The 25,969-nt window shown below is 42.0% G+C and overlaps 2 protein-coding genes across 2 annotated transcripts in view; one reads left to right on the top strand and one right to left on the bottom strand.

Annotated features, from left to right (window-relative positions):
- Positions 1–2,231: 2,231 nt before the first annotated feature.
- Positions 2,232–25,969, bottom strand: part of golt1a (golgi transport 1A) — a 32,296-nt gene continuing 8,558 nt past the window's right edge. The window contains exon 6 of the mRNA XM_054785978.1: positions 2,232–4,034. The gene's annotated coding sequence lies outside the window, so the exon portion shown is untranslated. The remainder of the gene's footprint in view (positions 4,035–25,969) is intronic.
- Positions 2,686–25,922, top strand: LOC129186275 (uncharacterized). Its single transcript, XM_054784366.1, has 8 exons — positions 2,686–2,835; positions 18,018–18,131; positions 19,640–19,702; positions 21,149–21,319; positions 21,409–21,604; positions 21,732–21,779; positions 23,418–23,514; positions 23,855–25,922. Exons 1-7 carry the CDS (start codon positions 2,686–2,688, stop codon positions 23,477–23,479), a joined length of 804 nt encoding a protein of 267 aa, XP_054640341.1. The 3' UTR covers positions 23,480–23,514; positions 23,855–25,922.

Raw genomic sequence — 25,969 nt, 5'->3', positions numbered from 1 at the left:
TCACATCTTGCCGCGCACAGAAATCACGATGAACTAATAGATTTAACATCCTTTATTGCCTCACGCAGCCTGTTCAGTTTTATGGCAAGAGCTGTTTTCTGGATTGTTCTTTGTGTTTTTTGTTGTCCTGTACTGTAAATATGACTTACTTTGATGAGGCATCTATTCGCAAGTGTTCATTGTGTGCTACTTAAAGGGGGTTTAAGAAAAACGAGAGCCTGCAGCTCGGCCAATGTCACATGACATTTTTCCAAGAAATGATAAAACACGCATATTGTTAGCTTAGACTTGGAGCACAACAAAGATATTGCCGCCAGAGTAAACAAGTTTTAAGTATGGTTAATCTGTGTTTGTTGAACACAGATTAAACATTTCATTGAGATAGATTAAACAATGTCTAGGTGTGTGATTGCCTTTGACGCGAGACTTGTGAAGGTGTGCTGTCAGACATGGTTGCCGTGCACCACTTATGCATAGCTTCAGTTGGATGGGATCGGGAGGCGAGACCAACATCTTCAACTTGTTTTTGGAGATACATTTTCACTACTGCTTCACTGCACTTTTTTTTTGTTTTATTTTGCCCATCATCCACAGTCCTTATGTGAGACATGGACACGCGTCTTTCTCTTTTCTGCGCCTTCTAAAGATATAAAATCAAACAAAAAAAAAATCACAATTTTGCCACTATGTCTGAAATATGGCCATTTTTACTGTATTTTATTAACAGAAATATAAATGACATATATTTAGATAAATGTATATATTAACAGCTCCAAAGGAAGTGAAAATTTAAATCAAGCTAAAAGACAGGGCACATGTCTAAAAATCTATTTGCCTACACTAACATTTGAATCACACTTTAGTTGTATTATTATGAGCAATGAGGGGTTGCATTCAAAGACATCACGTAATGTAAGGTAAATTTACATGTGTTCAGTGTATTTTCTGGGATTTCCCAGCATAGTTAAATGCAACAAATTGTATATCAGCATTAAGAGTTACGAAATGCGTGAGAACAATATCCGTCCAGCCATCCATCCATCCATCCATCCATCCATCCATCCATCCATCCATCCATCCATCCATCCATTTTCCTTCGCATATCCCAGTCTGGGTCGCGGGGGCAGCAGTCTCAGTGGGGAAGTCTACACTTTCCGGTCTCCAGCCACCCCTTCAGCCACCCCTAGGCGTTCTCAGGTCAGCTGTGAGACATAATCCCTCCAGCGAGTCCTAGGTCATGAGAATGCTTGTCCCGGCTGGGAATGCCCGGAACACCGTAGGCATCCGGACTAGATGCCCGAGCCACCTCAACTCGCTCCTCTCGATGTGAAGGAGCAGCAGCTCTACTCTGAGCTCCTCCCGGATGACTGAGCTCCTCACCCTATCTCTCGGACACTCATTTCAGCCGCTTATATTCGCACTCTCGTTCTTCCAAAGCTCATGACCACAGGTGAGGGTGGGAACAAAGATCGGCCAGTAAATTGAGAGCTTTGCCTTTCGATTCAGCTCTCTCTTCACCACAACAGTCCGGTACAGCGACTGCATTACTGCAGACGCTGCAAACAATATCCAATATCCACGTCATGTTTTTCTTTGTCTTCCTTTTTATTTTGACCACACATACACACGTTATAAAGCTGTTTTTGTGATGTTCGGAGTGCTCCTGAATGCATCTCGCTTTCTTGTAATAAGAATGATGTCGCGTTCTGGAGAAGAACAGACTAGAAACATGTTTGTGAGTCGGAGATGCATGTGTTGTGTTGGAATTGCACTGCTCTTGATGTGTTCTGGTAAAACTAAAGTTTAGAGAAGAGCATCGCACTGTGTGTGTCTCTGTGGGGATGCAACGCTGTGCCTCCTTCTGCCATCATAACAGAGCAGTGTGCTTGCTCTGGTGCGCATGCGTTAATTACACACAGAAAATTATGAACATTTTATTAAATAAATTTACCGCCGTGTTATTTTTGTCAGCCCTAATAAAAAACAGCCGAAAAGAGGCAGCTAAGAATGCTCGTAATGGGCTGCACCTATTCCGCCTATAAAGCCCTCTGAGAAAACCTCCAAAAACGGCCAACAACATTCCATTTCCATGATGTGACCTGCATATTAACCAAGCTAACCGACATTATTATTATTAACGTTGTTATGTCGAAGAACTACGTTACTGGCGTAGTGACACCTTGCCACACCACAACGGTTAGCTACTAGCCGGCTAGCGACTAGCTTCACCGCACTTAGAATGCCTCAGGCCACTACCAAAAGGTAAAGCTACCTATTGGAGCTGCCGCCGCTGCTGCTGGTTTTTGATTTTGGGTTTGGAAACGTTAACGCTAGGTGTAGCGTTCCTTTCTATGTTGATATGTGAAATCAAGGCGCCCAGGAAGAAAGTTCCAGTAATGCTTAAAATGACCAAAATGATTGCGTAAGGTGTAAGTACGTGGCCCGCACGCCACGCCTGACCATGAGCGGTTGCGTGTATCGTACAATCATACGTTGCGCACATGGTCAGTGAGTTGTACATGCTTACAGCGTGCTTGCTGCGATTGCCACGTCATCGTACTTAGATGTGCTGCTCACCTACGGTGTCCTTACTCACTCTTATGTTGTAAGTGCATGCAAGTGCAATAAACGGCAGTTGATGTCGAGGGGGGGGTATATATAGAACGACCTTCCGAGGTTCTCCAGATGTCCCTGCTGCTGCTGCCTCAAGATGCCACCCATTCCACCGCAGAGATACCGGGTTCTGCGCTTTGTGTTCAGCGCTCAAGTCAGGATGTGTGGCGGATGGGCTCCTTCTACAGGCGGGATACTAGCGCCCCCATGCTGCTTGGAAAGGTGTGAATCACAATATGGGGGAACTATGACGTATCCGTAGCCTCGACGCAGACAGACCGCACACACTTGCAAGTATGCCAGATTGGGACCGCCGCTTTAATTACCTGCCTTTTTTTTTTGCTCTTTTTAGGTCTTCAGAACGCACAGAAAAGAGAAAGACATGTTTTTATGTCTAACATAAGGATTGTGGATGATGGCCAAAATTCCAAAAAAAGTACAGTTTTCCTTTCCTTTCACGTTAGACTGAGGTTAGAAGGAAAACCTGGTTTACTTACTGCAGGCGTCGGGAACCTTTTTGGCTAAGAGAGCCATGAAAACCAAAAATTGTAAAATTTCCATGAGAGCCATATCATATTTTTTAACACTGAAAACATCTAAAGTGTATGCATTTTTAAGCAAGACTGCCTATTTTAGAATGTAATAAGTCTCTGATTTTATTGTTTTTAAACACAGTTATACCTAAGCTAACCAATAATAAATACATGTAAATATATTTCTTTTCACCATCTTCTTCACCAAAAGGGTTTGCTCTGCAGAATTAGCTAGCTATGATATTTGATTAAAAAAGGGAAGTTTACTTCTTGACCTCTCAATGACCCTGGTAGGCTACCGCTTTATCCAGTAATAATCAGGTTTTGGTGACTGACCCGGAAAATATCCGAAGGGCAGCTGGCATTGGCTCTGGCAACCCGCGTTGTGGTAGAAAATGGATGGATTAAATGCATAAGAACGTTTTTTTAACACTGATTTCTGTAACTTTAAAATGTCATGCCAGATGCAGTCATCAAAAGAGCCACATGTGGCTGTCGAGCCCTAGGTTCCCTATCCCTGACTTACTGCATAATGTCTAGAATGTGTCATTCTAAATAAACAATCACGATTCACTGTGGTTTTTCATAGTTAGGAAATGACTGTTCGGTATGTGCACACATTTTTGGTTGTGCTCTTGTTCAGAATCCAGTCCTATGAGAATTGTGGGCGCTGCTAGGATTGCCCTTTTTGTGCAGGACCTGTGAATGATGCCTCCGTGGTGTGCTGTAGCCCATCCCTAGTGTAGGCGGGCACTCTGCACTCCAAGATGGACTTCATCTTCCACATCTGTGGTGGTCGTTCCTTCTGCTTTTCTCTTGCTCTTCTGCTCTGATGTTGCTGTTGGCATCCGCCACCAGTGCGTGTGGTAGATGTTTGGAAGTGTGGAACTGAAATCACAACAAAGTTAGCCATTTTGTTGTGTCAAACACTTCCTCTGGTTTGTCCTACCAGGACCTGAACTCTCATGCATATTTGGCACTCATGTTCTGGTTTTGGTCATGTGACGAACAGCCCGTTTGAATTAAAAGCAGCTTTCGGTAAACTGCTGACTTTTTTGTTGTTGTTTCTTTGTGTTTCGTTTCTTCTTACAATGTGATTAAAATCCACCACAAAATAGGAATACTTGTAGTTTTCCCCTACTCTTAAGATTTTTGTTCCGGGATTTGTGTAACCTTGATATTTTAGTGAATGACGAAACTGTGCAAGGACATTTTTAACAAGGACTAATAATTGAACTGTAATTGAAGTGCAAGTTTCACTACTCTGGATGAGCGGATGCTCACTTGAACCATTTGCTGGTCCGGTTTGGGGTTCAGGGCGCCACACGCGGGAGGCGAGATCGCGAGATACTCCATTCATTTTCAATGGAACCTGCTCGTTTGGCGGTTATCGCGAGTCGCCGTCCAACCAAGCGACACGCGAAGTTTGTGCGTGTAAATATTTGTGCTCGTGCATGTCATCGTGCAGATGCTGGCTTGCGACGCGATCCCAGAAAGTTGAAAAATGTTCAACTTTTCATCGCTTTCGCAAAAAAATAAACATATCAGATAAGTTTAATTTCCACAGACATTTATGTAAGTTTATCTTCAATACCAGCAGGATCTGGTATTAGCAAGAGTACTCCATCAACACCAGACGCTTTTCCTCCTCCGAACTACATTGATACACCCATAGTCCCTCCACATCTGACAGCCAATCAAAACCGTGGGAGACCAGTACAATTCGCTCTGGATGGGAAGGCGTCGCTCACCGGTGTAGCCGGTCACAGTCGCTCGTCGCCTCGCTGGGTTTGCTGGTCTCCCATGTATGGCGCCCGTTAGGAGTTAGTGATGTTGGGTTATGCTATGAGCACAGGTGGATTTTATTGACGGCATTTCGAAAGCACAGAGATACTGTGACGAGATTCTAAAGCCCGTTGTTGTGCCAGTCATCCATGACCATGACCTCATTCTGCAGCATGATAATGCACGGCCCCATGTTGTAAGGATCTGTACACAATTCCTGGAAGCTGAAAACATCCCCGTTGTTGCATGGCCAGCAGACTCTCCAGACAAGGCTGGCGATAAGACAACACCAGGGAACTATCAGCCAATAAGTATTTTACTAATCATATCAAAAATAGCAGAGAAGTGCATAGTCACACAATTAACCCGAGGTCACAACCGGACGTACGACTTTTTGCGTTTTTTGGGGGGGGGGTTTTGCTCGTGGAGAACGTAGTCGTGGTGACCACAGAGGAGTAAGATCACCACGCACCTAATGTGCAACCTGTGAGTGTGCACGAAATCTGAGGCTGCTCGGACGTACCACTCTTGCGTCATTCGTACAGTCGACGCACGTAAGTCAACGTAAGTCAACGTCCATCAAACTTGCACTGACCTTGCGTTCCATGCGGGCTTCGTATAAAGGTTGCAAGAACTACACGCAAGCTGTACGTTGTGCGTACCAACGACGTAAGAGCCGTACCGGAAACATGATTGGTTCTGCACAGCCGCGCGAAATCTTGGAATTGGCCAACAAAAACGTAATTTACCGGTACTGTTTAAAGCGGAATCTCGTGGATATTGACATAACGTGAATGAATGTTGTCATTGTGAGGAGAAGGAACGTTCATTTGGAGGAGTATTTCCCCGGCAGATGGCTCAATCGTGGTGGAATGTCATTACAAACACTAAACCGCCCCCTCCTGACCTAAACATGTGGAAATGGTTGGGGAGCGAGAATGGAAGCTAGCGGGTTTAGCTTAGTTTAGCATGCTAGTGCGGTTGTGTGTGTGCGACTCGGGCTGGCTGAGTATATTTTTACCGCATTGTGTTTTACCGGAGCGTTTTCCAATGCCCGATGACGACGTACAGGTTCTGAGTGAAAAAAGACGAGAAGCATGTTTGTTTAGCCGTAAACAAACATTCTCAACACACACGGAACAGAGGGACGCGCTTCTGGCCCTCTTCAAAATAAGAGCGCCGTTTTCCCCATGTCTTACTGTGTAAACAAAATAAGCTTGTCATAAAAAATATCTTACATATGCAGTTGGAATTGCATCTGCGACTACATCTTCCTTAATCACAAGCACGGGCGTTGCGGTTTGTTCAAGATTTTTTAAGATTCAAGATTCTAGCATTTAATTAACAGACATTTTATTCACTTACTCAAAAAGCGCACTCTATGCTGATAAAAATAAGCCCCAAAAGCTGCTTTCAATACAATACACCATGCTGTGCTTCTTGCTAAATCCTCTCATTGGAATTTTTCAAGAAGTGCCCTCTGCTGGATGCAATCTAATCTAGCAGTTAGAAAACAAGCACACACTTTCTTGCTGGGCTGGCGTCCCACAAGGCTGTTGTATGCACATGCAAAAACTAAACAAGCAGCTGCTGCAAAACTTACAGAGTTACTTACAGAGTCTGGCAAGGTGTAGTAATGCTGTGTCGTATCACAAAGGGATGACATATGTAAGCGTCTTTGGACATGAATGACTGCAGCGTGAGCACGAGTGCTGATGTAACGGATGCGCAAGTGTACGTCGGTAAAACCTCACTCCCTCTGCCTGAACACGCGGTCGACAGTCCTGGCTTTTGGCCGTGTGGTCAGCGCTCTCGTCTCCCATTGCAAAGGTCCTGTGTTCGAGCCCCGGATCGGGCAGTGTGAAGCAGGGCGGGTTACACGGGCAAGCAGGCTGGTCAGGGGAACAAGCGTTAAGCATTCAAAGCAATTAGCCCAGTGTTAGTCCACCCTTAGAATGTGGCGTAGTTTGCATAAGAGTCATAAAAAATGAAAATGAAATAACACAACTCCCTCGGGAAGAGATAGTGAATGGAGTATTCTTTCTTTGAAGAAAATATCATTTTCATAAGATGGAAACAACAGGCCTTGGTATTGTACTGGCTCAAAGCAAGCCCTTCCAAACTTCTCATAGGCAGATTTTTTCCTAACAACTTAGGCGGCCTAGTTGATGAATTGACACTATTCTTATTTAGACTTAAGGGATATTTCAATATTTCCATTGTTGCAGTTGTCTTCAGATAAGAACAGGAATGAATGTCATCTGCACATGCTTCCTCTTTGTAGAAATAGCATATGGACTTGAATTGTGTCCACGCACCCTGAAGGTGTCAAATGAAAGGATGATCCGTGACACAAGACTGATGAAATGTGCAATCATGCTTGTGAAGCTGTGAAGGATTTCTTGTTCACATAGAACAGATGAAAGCTAGTTATGAAATATAAACATGCTTCGAGAGATTTTGAGAGAAGAAAAAAAAAACTCAGGTTTTGGCCATTGTCATGCTGGAGGACACATCCATGACCCATCTTGAGAGTTCTGGCTGAGACCAGAAGGCCTTTATCCAAGATTCTTTGCTGCACGGCCCCGTCCGTTGTTTCCTTCATGCAGTGAAGTCTTCCTGTACACTTAAGGCTGGTTTACGCTTCTGCATAGTCGTGACATGATCCCTTCTGATGGCATTCTGTGTCAGAGTTGAGTGTGCGCTGTGCAGTTCTCTGCTGAAACACTAGGGGGGGTGTTTTCTGGTGAGTCAACTCAGTGAGCAACCACCATGGCGTTGATGACTTTGCCGCTACTGAGCAAAGGTGACTAAAGAGACAAGAGAATGTTATTGGAGCTGGAGCTAATTTATGTATCACTTTTAATGTAAATAAGGGGTTTACAATAATTATCGGACCGTGAATTATCGGGCCGATATCAGGGAATTATGACGTCATACCGATAAATCCGATAACATTAAAAATAGCTCAGATAACCTACAATTAAAAAAAAACACTCCAATGAGGCCAGATTACCCGTACTGTGATGGTGAGCAGATCAAGCGCTCCTTTTTTCTCCCGCATGTGACGTTAACGGCCTGTCCTAACTTCTCCTGAGCTCACCTGTAAAACATTCACTTTCAGATAGTGATGTGTGATACCACAGATTTCGTTTCCAATCCGATACAGAGTCAAATTCAGGCTGGTATCGGCGATACCGACACGATACTGAGACTTTGTGCAAATTCAGCTGAGGTCTGGTAAATTTCAGATCATAGCATAATTTATTGATTAAATAAAATAGTAATTGAAATTCATTTTCAATTTAAATACATTCATAATTTAATAATCAATTGAATTTGTGTATTTATTTATTTTAAACCCTGAAGTACATTGAGATAGTGGGGTGGTTTACAGTATAGCCAAGATAATAAACAACAACAGAAAAAACAGAAGACTAAATCATATCAAATATGTGAAAGTGGTATTTCAAATCATAAAAGAGAAAATAAGTAAAATAATAATAAAAAAATTATTAATTATTAAGAACTACTGTGACAATGGAAACGTTATTCACAAGGGACACATGGCTCTGTCATCGTTCCAAAAGACAAATGTTTTCATTGCCTCAAATGACTGAAGTTTCAAAAGTATCCATGTTTTGATCTGAGCATCAATTTTAGAGCATGAAGACCTGGTATTGGAAGTGCCAATCCACACATCACTACTTTCCGAAACATTTCGTAGCAAATGCTCCAACGATGAGGGGGGAAAAAAACCCATTGAGCACACAAAAAACTTGTCAGCCACCTCAAACGCCACATCGCTACGACGCCTGGGGCTTGTTGTGCCCCGGCGTTTGAAAAGAGCAAAAGGTTTGCCAGAGAACTTCGTGGCATCACACCGGCTGCTTGGAGCGTGTGCCCTAATACAGTGCACCTTGCTGGGCCACAGCAGGTGGCTCCCTGCGCTCTATACTCTGGTTCTCCTGATAGTATTGATGTGGTAGTAGTGATGTCATGATACTGAATTTGATTAGGGCAAATCAACAGGTACAGTTCTTCCTTCTTACCTCCAGGTGTGCACAAACTACAGTTAAATCTATGTTTGAAAAAAGTAGATATCAAAAAGTTATTGGTTATTGGTAACATATCAGTATGGAGAAGCAGAAAGTAAAAAAATATATACTGTATAGAGAGCATCTCTACTGTAAATGTGTACATGTTCATCTGAAATTCTTGCACTTTACATTCGCAAAAGAAGTTCTATACATGCAGGAAATTATGTACTAAAAGCGGATTGTTTAAAAAGTTCAAAAGCTTGAAAATAGCTCTTACCACGACGAGTTGAAAGTTTAGTGAATAGTACCATAATTATACTTTGCCTGTTGGTGTATGTAGTAGCCTGATGGTAAAATAAACATTTTTCATCAAATACTGTTGTTTAAAAGGCCACACTTTACAATAAGGTACACAAAAATACAGTAGTTACAGAGGAACTAATGGAAAACTAATGAGGAACTAATGACTAAAGCACATAAATGTGTTAATAAAAGTTACTGAGGAACTAATAAACAACTAATGAGTAACTAATGAGTACAGTAGTTACTGAGATGTTTTCCACACGGCACAGAGGAGGGGGCGCCATCATGCTCCTTTAATGGCGCAATGGCGCTTCAGGTTGTGCAGGGGCGCCAAACGGCAGCTGGCTATGTGGAGATGTTGCAGGGGGCATCCCGCATGACTGAAGGCCCCCGTATGAGTGGTAACGATTGGCTTTGGCTGCAGTTCACAATGCCCACCTCACAAAGAACTTCTTCCAGAGGACTAAGCTCACTCTTTTGGCCCATCCTGCGTGTTCCCCTGATCTAAATCCAATTGAGCACATGTGGGGATGGATGGCAAGGAAAGTTTACAAAAATGGACATCAGTTCCAGACAGTGGAACCTGGAGCAACATTGCCACAAGCCTCCTGGAAAAGCTGGCATCAAGCGTGCTCAAACCCATTTTACTTTCAACTGCTTACTCAAAAAACATTTTGTCCTACTGTCACTTCTTTTTTCATTTTTAAGCTCTGCTTAGAACCTCCTTAAGATCCAACAGTAAATTATTGACATTTTTCGGTGTTAACATTTTGATCAGGAGAGTAAATACTACCATTATAATAGTAGATACACTGTAAATACTACAATTAGCATTGTTTGACAGCTAAGATGTAAGCAAAAGAGCAAAGCCATTTTGCAGTACAGTCTAGTCTTAGTACATCATTTCCATTTGTCCCTTCCGTCAAAGGGCCAAAAAGTCCAGTGGTGCAACTTGAGGAGTCTGAATATTAGCAGTTTCAGAGGAACATGTACATTATCAGCGACTGATGTTCCACATTGATTAGTTCCAGTTCCAACAACATCGCTGTGGCCATTGTTCTTGGCTACAACGGAAGCAGTATAGTCAAAGAGACTAGTTTTGGTGGAGTCACGCGCCAAAGATGGATTGAGACGCCGTCAGAAGGGCGACCCTGAATCATAATTCAGGCTTCAAGGTCACATTCTGTTTGATTTGTTTCTACGTGGAAAAGAATTATATGGGAAGAATAGATTGACTCTTTGACACGCTGCATCACACTTGTCAAATCATGAAGTCGTGACTGTTTAACAGCCACGTCCAACTGACCTTTCATGCTTCATAAATGTGCTCGCTCGGGAATGAATCATGCCTGTCAACATTTGCAGTTGGAAAGAAGGGAAAATCCTCCATATGGAATGAATGCGTATTTGAAGTTCATGCTAAATGATTGCATTTGCATTCATTGGTTTGGCTTTTTTTGTCTTTCTGCGTATCTTTATTTCAGAATAAATGCATGCATGCCATTTTGCGTCATACATTTGTGTGGATTCGTAGTCAGCCAGGTGCAGTTGGAACACAAGAGAGATGCTGCCTTCATGTCTTCAAAATACACCAATCTGTTGAATCATTTTGTAATGTCATAGAATCATAGGTATATTTACAAGCTATGAGCTGTTTCAGGATTGTGAAATCCCCATGAAATGTAATGTTTGCTTTTTTTTCCCAAATGATTTCTGTCAGCAAAGACCTTGGTACTTCACCTCAGCCAATCCTTCCTCAGGAAAGGACGATTCAAGTAATCACCGCAGCCTCACAGTCAAACTATTTTTGTTTATTATGGCTTCAGTTTGCATGTTCTTCCTGTGCTTGCATAGATCTCACTGTATACTCTGGCTTACTCTGTCTCCCACAGTACAAAAACACATACAGTATTATAGTATAGTATACACTGTAGTAGTATAAACATACAGGCACATACAGGTTGATGAATTCAGGTCCGTGTGTTTGTCACATTTCATTGTACAACACCGTATTATTGTAATTTTCCTTATTTGATGCTTTTTAAAACGTATTTCTTCAGGGAAGGTGGTGATAATCGCATTAATTCTATAACACATACACTGTGCAAGTCCACGGTCTCATTTCCAAGCATAAACCATGCTTGCTTTGAAGTCATGATTACTGATTTTTATTGATTTTTACAGAAAAGACCACAAATTTCTGTCACTTGTACAAATTGCTCTGAGCGGCTGTTGAGACAAGCTGTTTTTTCAGTAAAAATGTGGGTCTCTTCTCATTTAATCATTGACAGACACAACTTTTCTAAAATGTAAAATGTGTGCATTATATACAGTGGTATGAAAAAGTATCTGAACCTTTTGGAATTTCTCACATTTCTGCATAAAATCACCATCAAATGTGATCTGATCTTTGTCAAAATCACACAGATGAAAAAACTGTGTCTGCTTTAACTAAAACCACCCAAACATTTCTAGGTTTTCATATTTCAATGAGGATAGCATGCAAACAATGACAGAAGGGGGAGGAATAAGTAACTGAACCCTCTGCCTAAGGAGACTTAAAGAGCAATTGAAACCAATTTTTACCAAACAATTCAAGTCAGGTGTGTGCCCAATCACTGAGGAGTGGTTTAAAGCTGCCCTGCCCACTATAAAACACACAGAATTGGTAAGAATTGTCTTGATGAGAAGCATTGTCTGATGTGCACCATGGCTCGCTCAAAAGAGCTGTCTGAAGACCTGCGATCAAGAATTGTCGATTTGTATAAAAATGGGAAAGGATACAAAACCATCTCTAAAAGTCTGGATGTTCATCAATCGACAGTCAGAGAAGTTGTCTACAAATGGAGAGAGTTTGGAAACGTTGCTTCTCTACCAAGGAGTGGCCGTCCACCAAAGATGACGCCAAGAGTTCAGCGCAGAATCCTCAGAGAGGTAAAAAAGAACCCTAGAGTGCCTGCTAAAGACTTACAGAAATCACTGGCACAGTCCAATATCTCTGTGCACACATCAACTATATGTAAAACAATGGCCAAGAATGGTGTTCATGGGAGGACTCCACGGATGAAGCCACTGCTGTCTAAAAAAACATTGTTGCTTGTTTAATGTTTGCAAAAAGGCACTTGGACACTCCACAGAAGTTTTGGCAAAATATTTTGTGGACTGATGAAACCAAAGTTGAATTGTTTGGGAGGAACACACAACGTCATGTGTGGAGGAAAAATGGAACAGCTCACCAACATCAACACCTCATCCCCACCGTGAAGCATGGTGGAGGGGGCATCATGGTTAGGGGCTGTTTTGCTGCCTCAGGGCCTGGACAACTTGCAATCATTCATGGAAAAATGAATTCAAAAGTTTATCAGGATGTTTTGCAGGAAAACCTGAGGCCGTCTGTCAGACAGTGGAAGCTAAAAAGAGGATGGATGCTGCAACAAGACAATGATCCAAAACACAGAAGTAAATCAACTTCAGAATGGTTTCAGAAGAACAAAATACACGTTCTGGAGAGGCCAAGTCAAAGTCCACACTTGAATCCCATTGAGATGCTGTGGCATGACCTCAAGACAGCGATTCATGCCAGACATCCCAGGAATCTGACTGAACTAAAGCAGTTTTGTAGAAAAGAATGGGCCAAGGTTAGTCCTGATCGATGTGCCAGACTGATCTGCAGCTACAGGAAGTGTCTGGTTGAAGTTATTGCTGCCAAAGGGGGGGCCACAAAATATTAAATGTGAGGGTTCAGTTACTTATTCCTCCCCCTTCTGTCATTGTTTGCATGCCATCCTCATTAAAATATGAAAACCTAGAAATGTTTGGGTGGTTTTAGTTAAAGCAGACACAGTTTTTTCATCTGTGTGATTTTGACAAAGATCAGATCACATTTGATGGTGATTTTATGCAGAAATGTGAGAAATTACAAAAGGTTCAGATACTTTTTCATACCACTGTAGATATACATAACATCTGATTTTATATATATATATATATATATATATATATGTATGTCTCACAGCACTTCTCCAGCAAAGAGTACAATTAAATTGACCAATAAGCCTGTCACGACAATCAATAAATCAATTAACCGCACAATAAATTTTAAAAAAACTATTGACGTGCATGCATGTTTGATTTCCTCCTCTCTCTCTACCAAACAGATCATCATGACAAGAAGGAACGGCGATACGGCGGCCTGAAAAATCGTAAACACACTTCACAGCGTGAATGGAATGCTAGCTGGGTTAGCGTAGTTTAGCATAGTGCGACTGAGTGTGTATGACTCAGGCTCTACGAGTGTGTTTACACCGTGTTACTTTTTACCGCTTGTTAATGGAAGCGAGCGTTTTACCACGCCCGCAGACGTTGTGCAGGTTTTCAGCAAAATAAGACGAGAGGCACGTTTATTTTTGCTCCTAGCTCGTCTTAACCGTCAGACAGTCTCAACACACACAATACACTTCCGGTCTTCAAAATAAGGGCGCCACATCCTGTCTAATTGTGCAGACAAAATAAGTGTGTCATAAAAAACATCTTACAATTACCATTGAAATTGCATCGGCCTGCATCTCCTTAACGCTCCCCAGTGGCAAAGGTCCGGGGGTGGATGAGTTTCGCCCTGAATTCCTCCAGGCTCTGGATGTTGAGGGATTGTCTTGGCTGACATCTCTTTAACTTGCATGGAAGTCAGGAACATTACCTCTGGATTGGCAGACCGGGGTGGTGGTCCCCATTTTCAACAAGGGTGACCGGAGGGTGTGTTCCAACTATAGGGGGATCACACTCATCCTCCCTGGGAAAGGCTATTCCAGGGTACTAGAGAGAAGGTTACGACCGTTAGTCATACCTTAGCTACAGGAGACGCAATGTGGTTTTCGTCTCGGTCGTGGAACACTGGACCAGCTCTACACCCTTGCGAGGATACTGGAGGGTACATGGGAGTTTACCCAACCGGTCTACATGTGCTTTGTGGACTTGAAAAAGGCATTTGATCGTGTCCTTCGCGGTGTCCTGTGGGGGGTGCTCCGGGAGTACAGGATTGGTGACGTGCTACTACGTGCCATCCGGTCCTTGTACAACTGGAGCAGGAGCTTGGTTGACATTGCCAGTAGTAAGTCGAGCCTGTTTCCAGTGAAGGTTGGCCTACGCCAAGGCTGCCCTTTGTCACCGATTCTGTTCATAATTTCCATGGACAGAATTTGTAGGCGCAGCCAAGGCGTCGAGGGAGTCCAGTTCGGGGACCTTAAGATCTCGTCTCTGCTATTTGCAGACGATGTGGTCCTGATGGCCTCATCGGGCTGTGACCTTCGGTGTCTATTGGGAAGATTTGCATCTGAGTGTGAAGCTTCTGGAATGAGACTCAGCACCTCCAAATCCGAGACGGAAAAGAGTGGATTGCCCCCTCCGGGTTGGGAATGAGGTCCTTCCCCAGGTGGAGGAGTTCAAATATCTCAGGGTCTTGTTCATGAGTGAGGGAAGGTTGGAGCATGAGGTCGATAAGCGGATCGGTGTAGCATCTACAGTAATGTACCGGACCGTCGTGAGCTGGAAGGCAAAGCTCTCAATTTACCAGTCGATCTATGTTATGTTCCCACCCTCACCTACTGTCATGAGCTTTGGGTTGTGACCAAAACGAGATCGCGGATACAAGCGGCTGAAATGAGTTTCCTCCCTAGGGTGGCTGGACTCACCCTAAGAGATAGGGTGAGGAGCTCGGTCATCCGGGAGGGGCTCAGAGTAGGCATCTACTCGGGCATCTAGTCCGGATATCTCCCAGACGCCTCCCTGGTGAGGTGTTCTGGGCATGCCTAGCCAGGAGAAGGCCCCCGGGCAGACCTCGGACATGCTGGAGGGATTATGTCTCACAGCTGGCCTGAGAAAGCCTTGTTGTCCTCCCGGTGGAGCTGGAGGAGGTGGCCGGGGACCGGGAAGTTCCCTACTGAGACTGCTGCCCCCGTGACCTGGACCTGCATAAGTGTAAGAAAATGGATGGATTTTTCCGTTTTTTTTGTCACTACGCAGGCAATGACGAAAATGAAAAAAAAAATCTGTGCATTTTTTCCTAAAAGAGACTGAGAGCCCTTTTTATTTTCATTGGGGGTTTTGTCTTTTTTGTTTATTTTATTATGTTTGTTTATTTTATTTAAAAGCTCTTGACATTACAATTACAATGTTAAATACTCTTTTTGTCTCCGTTTATGCCTTTATTTGTCGTTCTTCCTGTTTTTGTTCTGTTCTCGGTCGCTTTCACTTTTTTCATCACTTGCACCTACTGCCAATTTGTGTTCCTGATTATTTAGTTCAGAGTTCTGAGCATTGATTGTGTTTGTTTGGTTCCTACTTTGTAGCCCGTTCTGTTGCTGGATCCCTTTTCTGCGCTGCAAAACGTACCAAATAAATATTTTTTACCGGCACCGGGTTACTCGACTTTGTATCCTGAGGTCATCGCCAACAAGACACAATGCCACATGAAAAAATGGTCAGAAAATAATGTTGACAATAATATTATTTTAACTGCAATAATTTGTAGGACAATTATCGTTTACAGCAGCCATTCTTCCACTGCTTGACTATGGTGATGTACTATGCATGCATGCTCCAGTCACATGTCTGTGTTTTCTGGACATTGTGTATCATTGTGTTCTGAGATTTGTCACTGGATGCAAAAATGTAATCCATTTTTGCAGTTTGTATAAAAAAACGGAATGGTCATCCCATCTGACAGGATATCCACTCATTGGCTGACTTATTTACAAAGCAGTACTTGGGATGGTCCCATCGTATCTCGGAATTTACCTTGCTAGGAATCATGGACGTTACAGGCTACAATTCACTGGCTTTTTTTACTCTGACTGTCCCTCATGTTTTCACAGAACTGGGGAAAAAAGGCATTTTGTTTTGCTGCTCTCTCTGCATGGAACTCTCTGCAAGATGAATTAAAATTGTTGGACCTGATCCCCCTTGAACTCGAAAGCATTGGACGCTGTCACTGTTTTTAAATCAGATGTTACACTTCTTTCAACGTATTCCATTTATTAATATTGAATCCTACTTTGCGGAAACTCATCCATCGAGGTCGAGGCTGGAACCCATTAACAGTGATAAACGAGGGGCGGCTGTATAGTATAGTATAGTATACTATACTAGTCCAATCAGGGGGTGCCACAGCCCTCACTTTCATTGTTTGCTTGGCTTAGTCTTAGGTTACGGTTAGGGAATCAAACTCTTTCTATCAAAGTCTGTATCACGCGACAGGAAGACATGGTGAAACAAACAATGATGATTGAGTGTGCACAATACTATTTCAGGGACTTTTTCATATTTCATAGTACTTACGTAGGTATGATGTCACACTGTGCTTTTAATAATACAGCGCTGTTCTACATGATGGCTGCGGCGCACATCAGTGAACAGCAACAACAACAAAAAACAACAACCCATATTGTTCTTACTGACAACAGATTAGACATGCCAGCGCGTACAGGACATGAACAAGCATATCACATTTCTCACTGACCACATTTATTGTATTCTAGTGAGGAGCAGTATAAATAGCAGCATGGGAAAGAACAAACACAAGAAATAGCGACTCGCAAGGAAAAATAGAAAACAACAATTAATAGTTAGGGCCGAAATTATTCATACACTATTTTTTGTTGTGATTGAACGGGCACATTGTGGTTGGGGATGAAAAGATAAATATTTTAAGAAGTTGTGCTTGAAATTTGATATTTAGGTAACACTTTACAATAAGGTACACAAAATTACAGTAGTTAATGAGGAACGAACCTACCTAACGCTAACCACTACTCATTAGTTCCTCACTAACTACTCTAAATCACTAACTACTCATTAGTTCCTCAATAGTTCCTCAGTAACTACTGTATTTTTGTGTACCTTATAGTAAAATGTGACCGATATTTATTTTACACTTTGGTAGGTTGAGCTGCAGAGTGACTAAATGGAGAAGGAGTGGGGTGGGGGCACAGGTGGTGCTATAGTTACTACGGGTGTCACAAGACACTCGAGATTGGGTCTACGAGATGAGACCAAATTTGAACATTACTTTTAAAAAATGTATGACAATATATTGCAAGCTACTAAGTTACTTTGAACGATGTTACCTTGCGTTGCTCTTTATGAGGACGCACACTTCCTCACTCTGTGTGCATGCTAGCCGCCCCGCCTCCACCCACCGAGACAAAGGGGCTCAGTCGATTTATGGCATTGTACTATGGAACAAACGCGAGAGTGACCTCTCTTTCTGCCTGTCTGGAGGCGAGGGATGAGGAAAACAGACAATATATTGAGGCTGGCAAAATTATCCAGTTTATTTTCATTTATTGTGTGATTAATTCATTATTGTCCCAGGCCTCCTGCCCACGAAACAGTTTTTTTCTTGTTACGTGTTAATCTCGCGAGATCTCGTGATGCGAAGTCTTGTGACACCCCTAATAGTGACCTTTCTCATTACGGATACGGCCGTGTGTTTCAGTAGATGCCATTACCACAACCAACACAATCGCTGCCAGCATAATCGGCATGGCGTCTGTAAAGCCGAAAGTTGAAATGCAAAAGTGGTGCTGTACGCAGCGCAGAGCATTCCTGAACAAAAGGGTGTGCGACATTTCAGCTTTGAGCCAAAAAGGAGATTGGATACGGCACGAGCGGTCTGATACTTCGGCTTGTATGATGCTTTTTGGATTGCATCGTACTTATTCTCCCTCATTGAATCTTCTTTCTTCAGGCTCGGTATCTGTGCTTGTTTCTCATCCTATGCTTTCACCTGGCATTGGGTGGTGTTCCTGGCCCATGCCGGCACTCGGTAACACAAGAGCACCTTCGGAGCCTCAATCGCCTGGTAAGTATTACTATATATGATGCCCTGCAAATATTGCAATGAGCACATCAGAGATATCATGTTGCATTAAAATACTCCTGCATTGTACATAAACGTCCAAAGTTCAAGTGTTACCCATCAAACCACCAAATTGTGTTTATCAAAGTTATCAAAATATGCACGTCGTTAAGCCATAACAACATCCCGTTTCCTCACCATCCACATCCTCTGAGATCTGACCACAGCTCCGACCGCACTCCCTTCTGTGCCCTGTTTCTTCTGGTGTGCCCCAGGTCTCCGTCTTGGGGCCCCTGCTCTTCATTCATTCTACCTCTTGGCAATAGTTTCCATACGTTTAACAGACATTTTCTCCGCTACGCAGATGACACCCAGCTCCATCCAATTTCATACAACTCTACATGTCATAAAACCAAAATCCTACTTGTAGGTACCAAGTCCACACTAGCCAAAAGTTTTTCCATTATAGTTGATTCCTAATCCTAATCCTAATTAATTCTTCCGTGTCTCCCTCCCCTCAGGTTATGAGTCTGGGTGTCAGACTCGACAAGACACTCTGCTTTTAAGCCAGGGGCGTCAAACTCGTTTTTACCGTGGGCCACATCACAGTTATGGTTATCCTCACAGAGTCACCTGTAACTCGGAAACCATGTAAATTAGGGGTGCACGATAATAGAGCGGATATGAAGAATTATGAAGTCATGCCGATAAATCCAATAACATTAAAAAAATACCTCCGATAACCGATAATTTTAAAAACTCCCAAATGAGTCTAGGTTACCCGTAGTGTGGTGTGTGTTACTGGGCTAAGGTCAGCAAATCAAGTGCTCCTTTTCTGTGTCGTCCCCATCTCTGCTGAGCTAAAAAGGTAAACAATCATGGCGTTGGTTGTGTGGGACTTGCATCAAATGTTCTGCAAACACGACACATCAACCACATCAAAGCCACCTGAAATGCGATGTTTTGAAAGTCTACGAAAACGCCATAATGAAAGCTAGTTGTACCGGATGACCAGCCGTCATTCAAGATCACGGCTTTTGTCGACTAGTAAACCACTTAGAGCCACGGTACGGTTAATCTCACCTCACTGGAGCATTTAAAAAAAAAAAGATTTATTGGTATAACATCATAATTCTTCAATATCGCTCCAATAATTATCGGTTTGACAAAAATGAGTTTCATTTTTATCGGAACCCGTAATTAATCTTTGATTTTGCTTTTACAAGTTATCAAATTACTATGGACTTCCATTGGTAACACAGCTCATACAATACAGTCAAATACACAAAAACAAACACAAAGGCTAACTGGTGGGGGCAGCCATCTCCTAGAAATCATGCACATGCATCACGTTTATGTTAGTTATGTTTGTTGGCCTAAATCTAAATCCCTATGTATTTCATTTGAAACCTGTCTGACGTGCACTAAAAAAGGTCATTTATCCTGTCTATGAAATGATTTTGCAGATTGTGTTTGTAAAAGGAAACTAAACTCCTTTTATCCCTCCATAGATTGACAATCAGTTGGACCGCGGGTGTTTTATAATATACCCTTTCACCGAACATATGAATTTGGTAAGTGTTTGGAAACGGTGCCGCTTTGAGTCGCAAGACTAACAAAGTCCAAATAATTAATATTATATTTAAAAACATAGGAATTTGTATTATTTGTTCCTTCTGCTTTGCATTGCTTTGAAGATGTTATGAGCTCTGTTACGGTGGCTGGGAAGTGCAAAACTGTGAAATTCGTTTACATTTCAGAAAACAAATTAACAAAACTTGAAACAAATTAAAGGAAAACTACACTGTTTTGGAATTTCACCCATCATCCACAATCATGAACACGTCTTTCTCTTTTCTGTGCGTTCACTCCATTTACATAATGTGATGTGCATATTAAACCAAGCTACTGTTATTATAACTGTTATTATTATTGTTATTAACATTGTTACGCCGAAGAACTACGCTACTGGAGTAGTGACACCTTGCCACATCACACCGGCTAGCTGCTAGCTGCAGCGCATCAGTGCCTCAAGCCACTACCGGAAGCTAACACTACGTATTGGAGCTGCCTCCACTGCTGCCGTGTTTTTGTTTTTGAGTTCGGAAAACTTCCCGCTAGGTGTAGCGTTCCTTTCTATGGTGCTATGTAGAATCGATGCGCCCAGGAAGGAAGTTCCAGAAATGCTTAAAAGGACCAAAATACTGTAAGTATTACACGTTATCATGAATGTGCCTGTTACTGCATGGTTACAACATAGATATAAAACCATAACACCTTGTTGTTTTAATAGCGGGCTCTGCAGGCGGAAATTTTATTTTATTTTATTATTTTTTACTTAATATAATCTAAAAAAATGTTTTTACTTAAATTAATAGGAATAAAATTTCAATGTTTTTTGAAATACTAAAATTAATAAAATAAATTTTTAAAATATATTTTGTTATTTTATTATTATTTATTTAACTATTTATTTTATTATATTCTGCAGGCAGATGCAAAACTGTCACGTTTTAAAAACCCTTCTTCACTCACACGACGTCTCCAACCCAACATGCAGCTGCCATTGCCCTGTGCAGCATATACCCCCAATAGCAACTCCGAACTACACTATACAATACATTACTTTGTCTTCGCATTTTCTTGTAACAGACCAGGCTACGTAATTATACTAGAAATAAAATGATAAGAAAAAAAGGAACATAGTTGGGTTTTTGTTTTATGAGACACGGACACCAGCTTGGATGGTACTCCGATGTCAATCCTTTGTTGCCTTTGTTAATGTGTTTACTGAAATGTTCATTTGTTTTCAGTTTTGTTGATTTGTTTTCTGAAATGCAAAAGTGTCTGTTGAAGTGTTATGCACTTCCCGGCCAGCGTGCTTTGTGGAAGCATGTGGTTTTATCTCGCTACCCATTGTTAAAGCCAAAGAAGAACACCTTCAAGATCGGTCTTGTCTGATTTCCTCGGTGTTCATCATTCTATATTGTCGTGCTGATTGGGATTCATATGCGTTACAGAGTCAAATCTGTTATATCAAAGCAGCACTCCCTCATGTACTTGAGCTTCTGAGAACACATTTCCGCTACATTGGGAATTCAGACAACAGAAGATATGTCAACACCCTGGAAAAAGCCATCTACCATCTTTACTCCCAAGGATGTGTATCAGAAATAAATGAAGAGATTGAGGTAAGCGTTGTGTACAAGCATCCATCCATTCCGTGTGCACGTGTGTGTGTACTGTACTGTATGTTACTGTATAACATATTGTTTTTTAGGACAGGCCATCCAGGTTGATAAGGATGACAAAAAGCTCTCCTAAGGAGGCACTGAAAAAAGCTCGACATGTGATCCAGACATATATGAGCCTGATGACAGTCAGCACTCGCCCTGTGGACTGGAATTGTCAAGCAGAATATTCTGCTGCCGAAGATAATTTAACTCCAGCACCAGTTGCTGTTACCAGTAGCACAGGTAAAAAATGTAAACAAATGCTGAAACAAAAGAGGCCAATGATGAGTGAAAAGAAAGGCTGCATCATCTGGAATATGCGATATCAGCTGAAATGGTGTCATTCCTTGTCTTTGTTCCTTCATTGCAGGCGAGCCGGATGGAGGCCACACGGAGTGCTCATCTTGTGCGTTACCAGGTAAGGATACCTGCATTCAAATGACTTTTTATCAGGGGTGCATGCTAACTATCGGACCGACAATCATCGGGCCGATATGAGAGATTTATGACGTCATACCGATTAATCTGATAACACCAAAAAATAGCTCTAATAACCGACAATTTAAAAAATGTTCCAATGAGGCGAGATTGCCGACACTGTGCGGTTGAGCAAATCAAGCGCTCCTTTTTTCTCCTGCCTCTGATGTTAACCGCCCCATGTAACTTCCCCTGAGCTCACTTGTAAACGAACATTCACTTTCCGAGGAAGACATTTTGCGTGTTAGCTGTACCAAACGCTCCGCAATGAGGGCAAAAAACCAACATTGAGCACACAAAAAAAACGTATCAGCCACCTAAAACGCTAAAACTAATTGTCTAGATGGCCAGTGGGGTGGCAGAAGAGTGACCACATGTGGCCACCCTGTAGCTATGCCACTTCTTTTGGACCGTCTACTACACCAATTAATAGCTGTGCAGTGTGCCGAGGACGTTCCCAATGCATAGTTTCTGCATTCTGCTCACCATCATGGCGGCCAAACCCACTGAAGTACATGCTGATCGGCACTTCAGGTTTAACTCTTGTTTACTTTCCCACTCATATTGCTACGGATATTATTTACCTACAGCTCCACCACAAAATAGGCAGCACTCTTCTGTTGTGTGCTGCAGTGAAATGCATCCAAGCGGAAAAGGCGGTTAGGCTGAATTGATGTTCTGCACCACAGAGCCGCGTTTTTCAAAATGATCCCCCAGCTGTGGGGGTGGCAACTGGGGTGGCTGGAGAGTGACCAAGGGTGGCCCTGGGCCACCCCTGCTGCATATTGTACATCTAGAAACAGAAATATGTTCCACTTTTAAAAATGCAATCGGCAAAAACTGACACGAAAATCCACAGATTGTTCACTTCAAAGAGTCGGTTGTAAGAGTCTTTTGATGGTGACACATCACTACTTTTAGTCCATCGCAAATTACAATTAGTAATACTGACTACCTTTCAGACTCATGATCCTCCATTGAGGTTTGGTTCATTTATTGGCGTTGTTTTGCAAACCTTGATTTGCAATGTTAGTCACAGTTATATTTTGTGAGATGGTTAGCTTGAAGAGGATGATATTTGAGTGATGGACAGTTTACCTTACCCATGTCTACTTGTTGTACATTGCGTTTGTTTTTGACACATTGAGGTCCATTTTCTGCTGAGCTGTTTACAAAAACAGAATGTTTAATAAACAAAAACATGCATAAAGCAAACATAATTTATTTCTTTTCTTGGGAGAATGAACAGAATAAGATTTTCATTGCATGGTATAACTGCTGTTTTACTATGCACATGACAATAAAACTCTCTTGTATCTTGTATCTTGTATAATATCCAGTCTCATGTTGATAGGTGTATTAAAAACTTTAAAATGATCTTTCAAAGGTACACTTTTAATAGACAAAAACATCTGTCTATGTGTGATTAATTAACTATGAGTTAACTGTGAACAACACGTGATTAATCACAATTAAATGTTTTAATCGATGGGCAGCCCTACTTTCAACACAAGGGCAGGGGAATTGAGTGTGAAATAAGAACCTTCACACCGCTGTCCCATCATTCCCTTTTACAAAGGCGCTGCCCTGCCTCGGCAGCCGAGAAGAAAAGCAGATGAGTCTGGCTTCACCCGCTACTAGGGAACATGAGCTGGGTTTCGACCGTCGTGAGACAGGTTAGTGTTACCCTACCTTTTGACCCCTTCAAGACCTATCGATTTTTCTTCCAGCTTTACCTTTTCCATTAGTTGTTGGAGTCCAAACTGAGTAGTATTAATGGAACCAGAGTGACAGGTTGACCCTGGAACAGATCATTTAATGTCTTAGGAAATACATTTCATAAATGCATGAAATAGTTATTATTATAGTCAGTAATGACATGCAGTCATACATACGTACTTCAATGTGCCGTCTATGGGATGTGTCAGTATCATGTTTTTCTTCCACAGATGTATTTGTCAGTGTTTGAGTGTCCATTAGCTATTTATTTAGTTTCATTGATGTTCTTCTCTTCAGACTCTCCGGTGTGGAGTTAAGCTCTGACAACAGTTTCCAATAACCAGATAGAGGAACTGTGATCTACAACTTTCCCAAAGACTGAGCGTCACAGCGTTGCCTGACCCTGATGAGAATGCCTTATGTGTTATTGTTGTGTTCCATGTTAGAAAAAAGCCATACATGCATGTATAGATGTACATAAACACAGACAAATTGCTTTGCCACCCAGGCGGGGGGTATCTCCTTCAAGCTGGGGTATTCTACCAGAGGCCCGGGAGCTTGAGGGTTCTGCGTAGGATCTTAGCTGGTCCCAGTATTGCGCTCTTCTGGACAGAGATGTCAGATGTTGTTCCTGGTATCTGTCGGAGCCATCCACCCAGCTTGGTTACCGCCCCCAGCCCTTGCTATTTCTTGAGGTTTTCACGCTCCTTTTCCTCGGTCATGCCAGTCTGGATCTGGAAGTCCTACAGGATCTTGGCCCGGTTGTTGTCAACCACCTTCAGTGTACGCACTCAACAAAAGTAGAAACGCAACACCTTTGTTTTTGCTCCCTTATTTCATGAGCTGAACTCAAACATGTAAAACTTTTTTCCAAGCACAAAACAACCTCTCTCTTTCAAATATTGTTCAGAAATGTGTGTTAGCACTTCTCTGTTACTGAGATAATCCAGCCACCTCACAGGTGTGGCAGATGAAGATGCCGATTAGACAGCTTGATGATTGCACAGGTGTACCTCAGGCCGATGAAGCGCTCGCCAAGATGGATTTAGAAACATTCATCAACGATATTTGAAAGACAAAGGCCATTTTGTGTACATAAAACACTTTTCAGTTCAGCTTATGAAAGATGGCAGCAAAAACGTAAGCGTTGCCTTGAGATTTTGCTTGAGTTTACGGTCGTCCCTCGCTACATCGTGGCCGTTACAAAAGTAAATATGCATCTTTAAGCAAATTGTACCTATTGTTCGCCTAAATGAAGCATTGTCAAAAATAAAAATAACTAAGTGAACTAAAATGCAAATAAAAGTCAGGAGAAGCAGCTGCGAGTGTAGTATTGCGAGTGTAGTATTCTACATTGGCCACTAGGGGTCGGTGTTCAGTGAGATAAGGGCCAGACGCGATTGCTCGAAAATGTTTAAATGATCTCACAACAGGAACAATAATAACACAATAATCATGACAACAACACAGGCTACTGTTGGGGCTATAACCAACGACAAGCTAAAACTCAACTCTGAACCTCAGACGTCACTTCCTGTTCCTCTACACATCTGTCCGCCTGCCACTGAGGTACACATTTTCTGTGACACACACGATCGGTAGTGTTATTTACGTCTTAAATGGCTTATTTACTCTTATTGTGTCTACTATATTGGGTAATACGAGTGCAAAGCAATTTAAAGCTGCCATTCGATCGAGAAGCTATTCAACAACAGGTTGGACAAATTTATCAAGAATAAATTACTCGCGGACAGCCAATACGGATACAGAGCTAACATTTCAACCTCCATGGCGCTGATTGAAATTACCGAGGAAATTACCAACACTATAGACCAAAGAAAGTGCGCAGCTGCAGTATTTATGGATCTGACAAAAGCTTTTGATACAATTAATCACGCCATCCTAATGACAAAATTAGAAAGGCACGGAATCAGGGTTAGTTTTGAATTGGGTCAAAAGCTACCTAGCAAACAGGAAGCACATTTGCAAGTGTATAGCTTACATGTGGGAGCACCCCAGGGGTCAATGCTGGGACCAAAACTGTTCAACTTATATTTGAATGACATCTGTAAAGTGACAAAAGACGTAAAGCTAGTATTATTTGCAGATGATACTACTGCCTTTTGTTCTGGAGAAAGCACACAAGAGTTAATACTAAAAAAGTAAAAAAAATGGTTTGGTAAAAATAGACTGTCCTTGAGCCTCAGTAAAACTAAAATAATGCTATTTGGTGATAGCAGAAAAGATACACACGTGCAAATACAAATTGAGGGTGTGGACATTGAAAGATGAACAAAAATACATTTTGATCGATCATAATAGATGAAAAAATGAGCTGGAAATCTCGCATTAAAAATATACTGTACAACATAAGGTGGCGAGAAATACCTCAACACTAAATAAGACAAAATT

This window comes from Dunckerocampus dactyliophorus, chromosome 8 (genome assembly GCF_027744805.1).
Source record: "Dunckerocampus dactyliophorus isolate RoL2022-P2 chromosome 8, RoL_Ddac_1.1, whole genome shotgun sequence".
Lineage (NCBI taxonomy): Eukaryota > Metazoa > Chordata > Actinopteri > Syngnathiformes > Syngnathidae > Dunckerocampus > Dunckerocampus dactyliophorus.
This window is presented reverse-complemented; position numbering and strand designations above follow the sequence as displayed.